Source organism: Aplysia californica, unplaced genomic scaffold (genome assembly GCF_000002075.1).
Source record: "Aplysia californica isolate F4 #8 unplaced genomic scaffold, AplCal3.0 scaffold00776, whole genome shotgun sequence".
Lineage (NCBI taxonomy): Eukaryota > Metazoa > Mollusca > Gastropoda > Aplysiida > Aplysiidae > Aplysia > Aplysia californica.
In genome coordinates this window covers 28,352-29,940 of record NW_004798046.1, presented here as the reverse complement: position 1 = coordinate 29,940, position 1,589 = coordinate 28,352, and the positions used below count along the sequence as shown (strand labels likewise).

The 1,589-nt window shown below is 39.3% G+C and overlaps 1 protein-coding gene across 1 annotated transcript in view; it reads left to right on the top strand.

Annotated features, from left to right (window-relative positions):
* Nucleotides 1-1,589, top strand: part of LOC101846608 (syntaxin-binding protein 1) — a gene marked incomplete at its 5' end in the record, with an annotated part of 28,598 nt that overhangs the window by 5,396 nt on the left and 21,613 nt on the right. Inside the window, 1 exon segment of the mRNA XM_013088619.1 lies at nucleotides 144-274. Within this exon segment, the coding sequence (XP_012944073.1) occupies nucleotides 144-274 (131 nt within the window).

Sequence of the window (1,589 nt, the reverse complement as noted above, 5' to 3'; positions counted from 1 at the left end):
TCTCTCTCTCTCTCTGGAGCAACTTTTTACTCTCTTGTAACACCTCTAATCTTCGGCACATATATGACCTTATAGTGTCGCGAGTGCCGTAAAACCTCACTATAACCACAAAGACATTGTCCCCCATGTGCGTGTGTCCCCAGGGCCCCCAGAAGGACCGGTCCATGCTGCTGATCCTGGACCGTGGCTTCGACCCCATCTCCCCTCTGCTTCATGAGCTGACCTTCCAGGCCATGGCTTACGACCTGCTGCCCATCGAGAACGACGTCTACAAGTCAGTCCCACACACTTCTTCTGCTTTCTTTTCCTTTTTTTCTTTTTTTTCTTTCGTTTTTCTTTTTCCTTCTTTCTTTTTTCGTTTTTGTTCTTTCTATTTTCCTCTGTCTTTTTTCTAGTTTCTTTTGTCTTTCTTCTTTTTAAAAATCTTTTTTAACCATATCCATGCGTCGTGTTTTACTATCGTATCTATACGTCGTGGGGAACTCTGTGCCACCACTTTCCAAAGAGGAAATTTGCTCGTTAATCCGATCTGTATGCTTTGAATAGCAGTCTGTCGAAATGATTTTTTGAGAAATGCTGAAAGTTTCAAAGAGATCTTCGTATTAGAAGTATTCTAAAATGTGAAGAATACAACCCCGGGGCGTACAAAATGACCCCAGGGCGTACGGATAGGGTTAAGACGATAGTAAAACACGACATACGGATAGGGTTAAATGTAGGTGTTTTTATATATACGTGGGTGGTTGGCGGGTGCTCTGGTGTGGTTTCCTCCTTCTTCCCTATCAAACATCTATCATCTTTATCTCCCCTTCTTTTTTGCGTTTGTTACTCTCTTGTAACACCTCTAATCTTCGGCACTTGTATATGACTTTATTGTGTTGCAAGTGCTGTAAAACTCTTACGAAAAAAACCCTCTGCTGTCCAGATTTAATAAGTCAGAAAATTTGAACCTTGTTTTTTTATTGCAGTTTTTAAATCTGTGATATTGGTCGCATGTGATCGAGAAATATTTGGTCAAATTTCAAATTCTAAATATTAAAAAGAGCATGTTATGATATGTGTTATGACACAGTGGAATCAGGCGCTCGTCTATATTTGGGCATGTGGAGTTATTGCTATCCTCTGAAAGCTGATTTATTCGCCTTGCTTCCAATGAAATAAATATCTATTTATCTTTAATAGAATTCAAGATGTTTACGATTGAAAAAAGTGTGGTCGCCTGGTTTTAGTGATGAAAATAGCGAGAAAATGGCCACCAAAGTTTGGTAACTCCAATAGACAAAAGAGTCTTTGAAAACTGAAAAATGACATATTTTGTGCCTTTAATCAATGTAAGCCAAAAAATAAAAATTTGATACAAATTTCCAAACTGGCAGAAAAAGACCCGTTTCTCTGATTTCGTTATTTTGACGGGCGCATTGTTTCACCACGCTGCCTCACATATGTGTGAACTCCCGTACAACTTTGTGTGGCTAAAAGAGCATGTTATGATACGTGAACTCCCGTACAACTTTGTGTGGCTAAAAGAGCATGTTATGATACGTGAACTCCCGTACAACTTTGTGTGGCTAAAAGAGCATGTTATGATA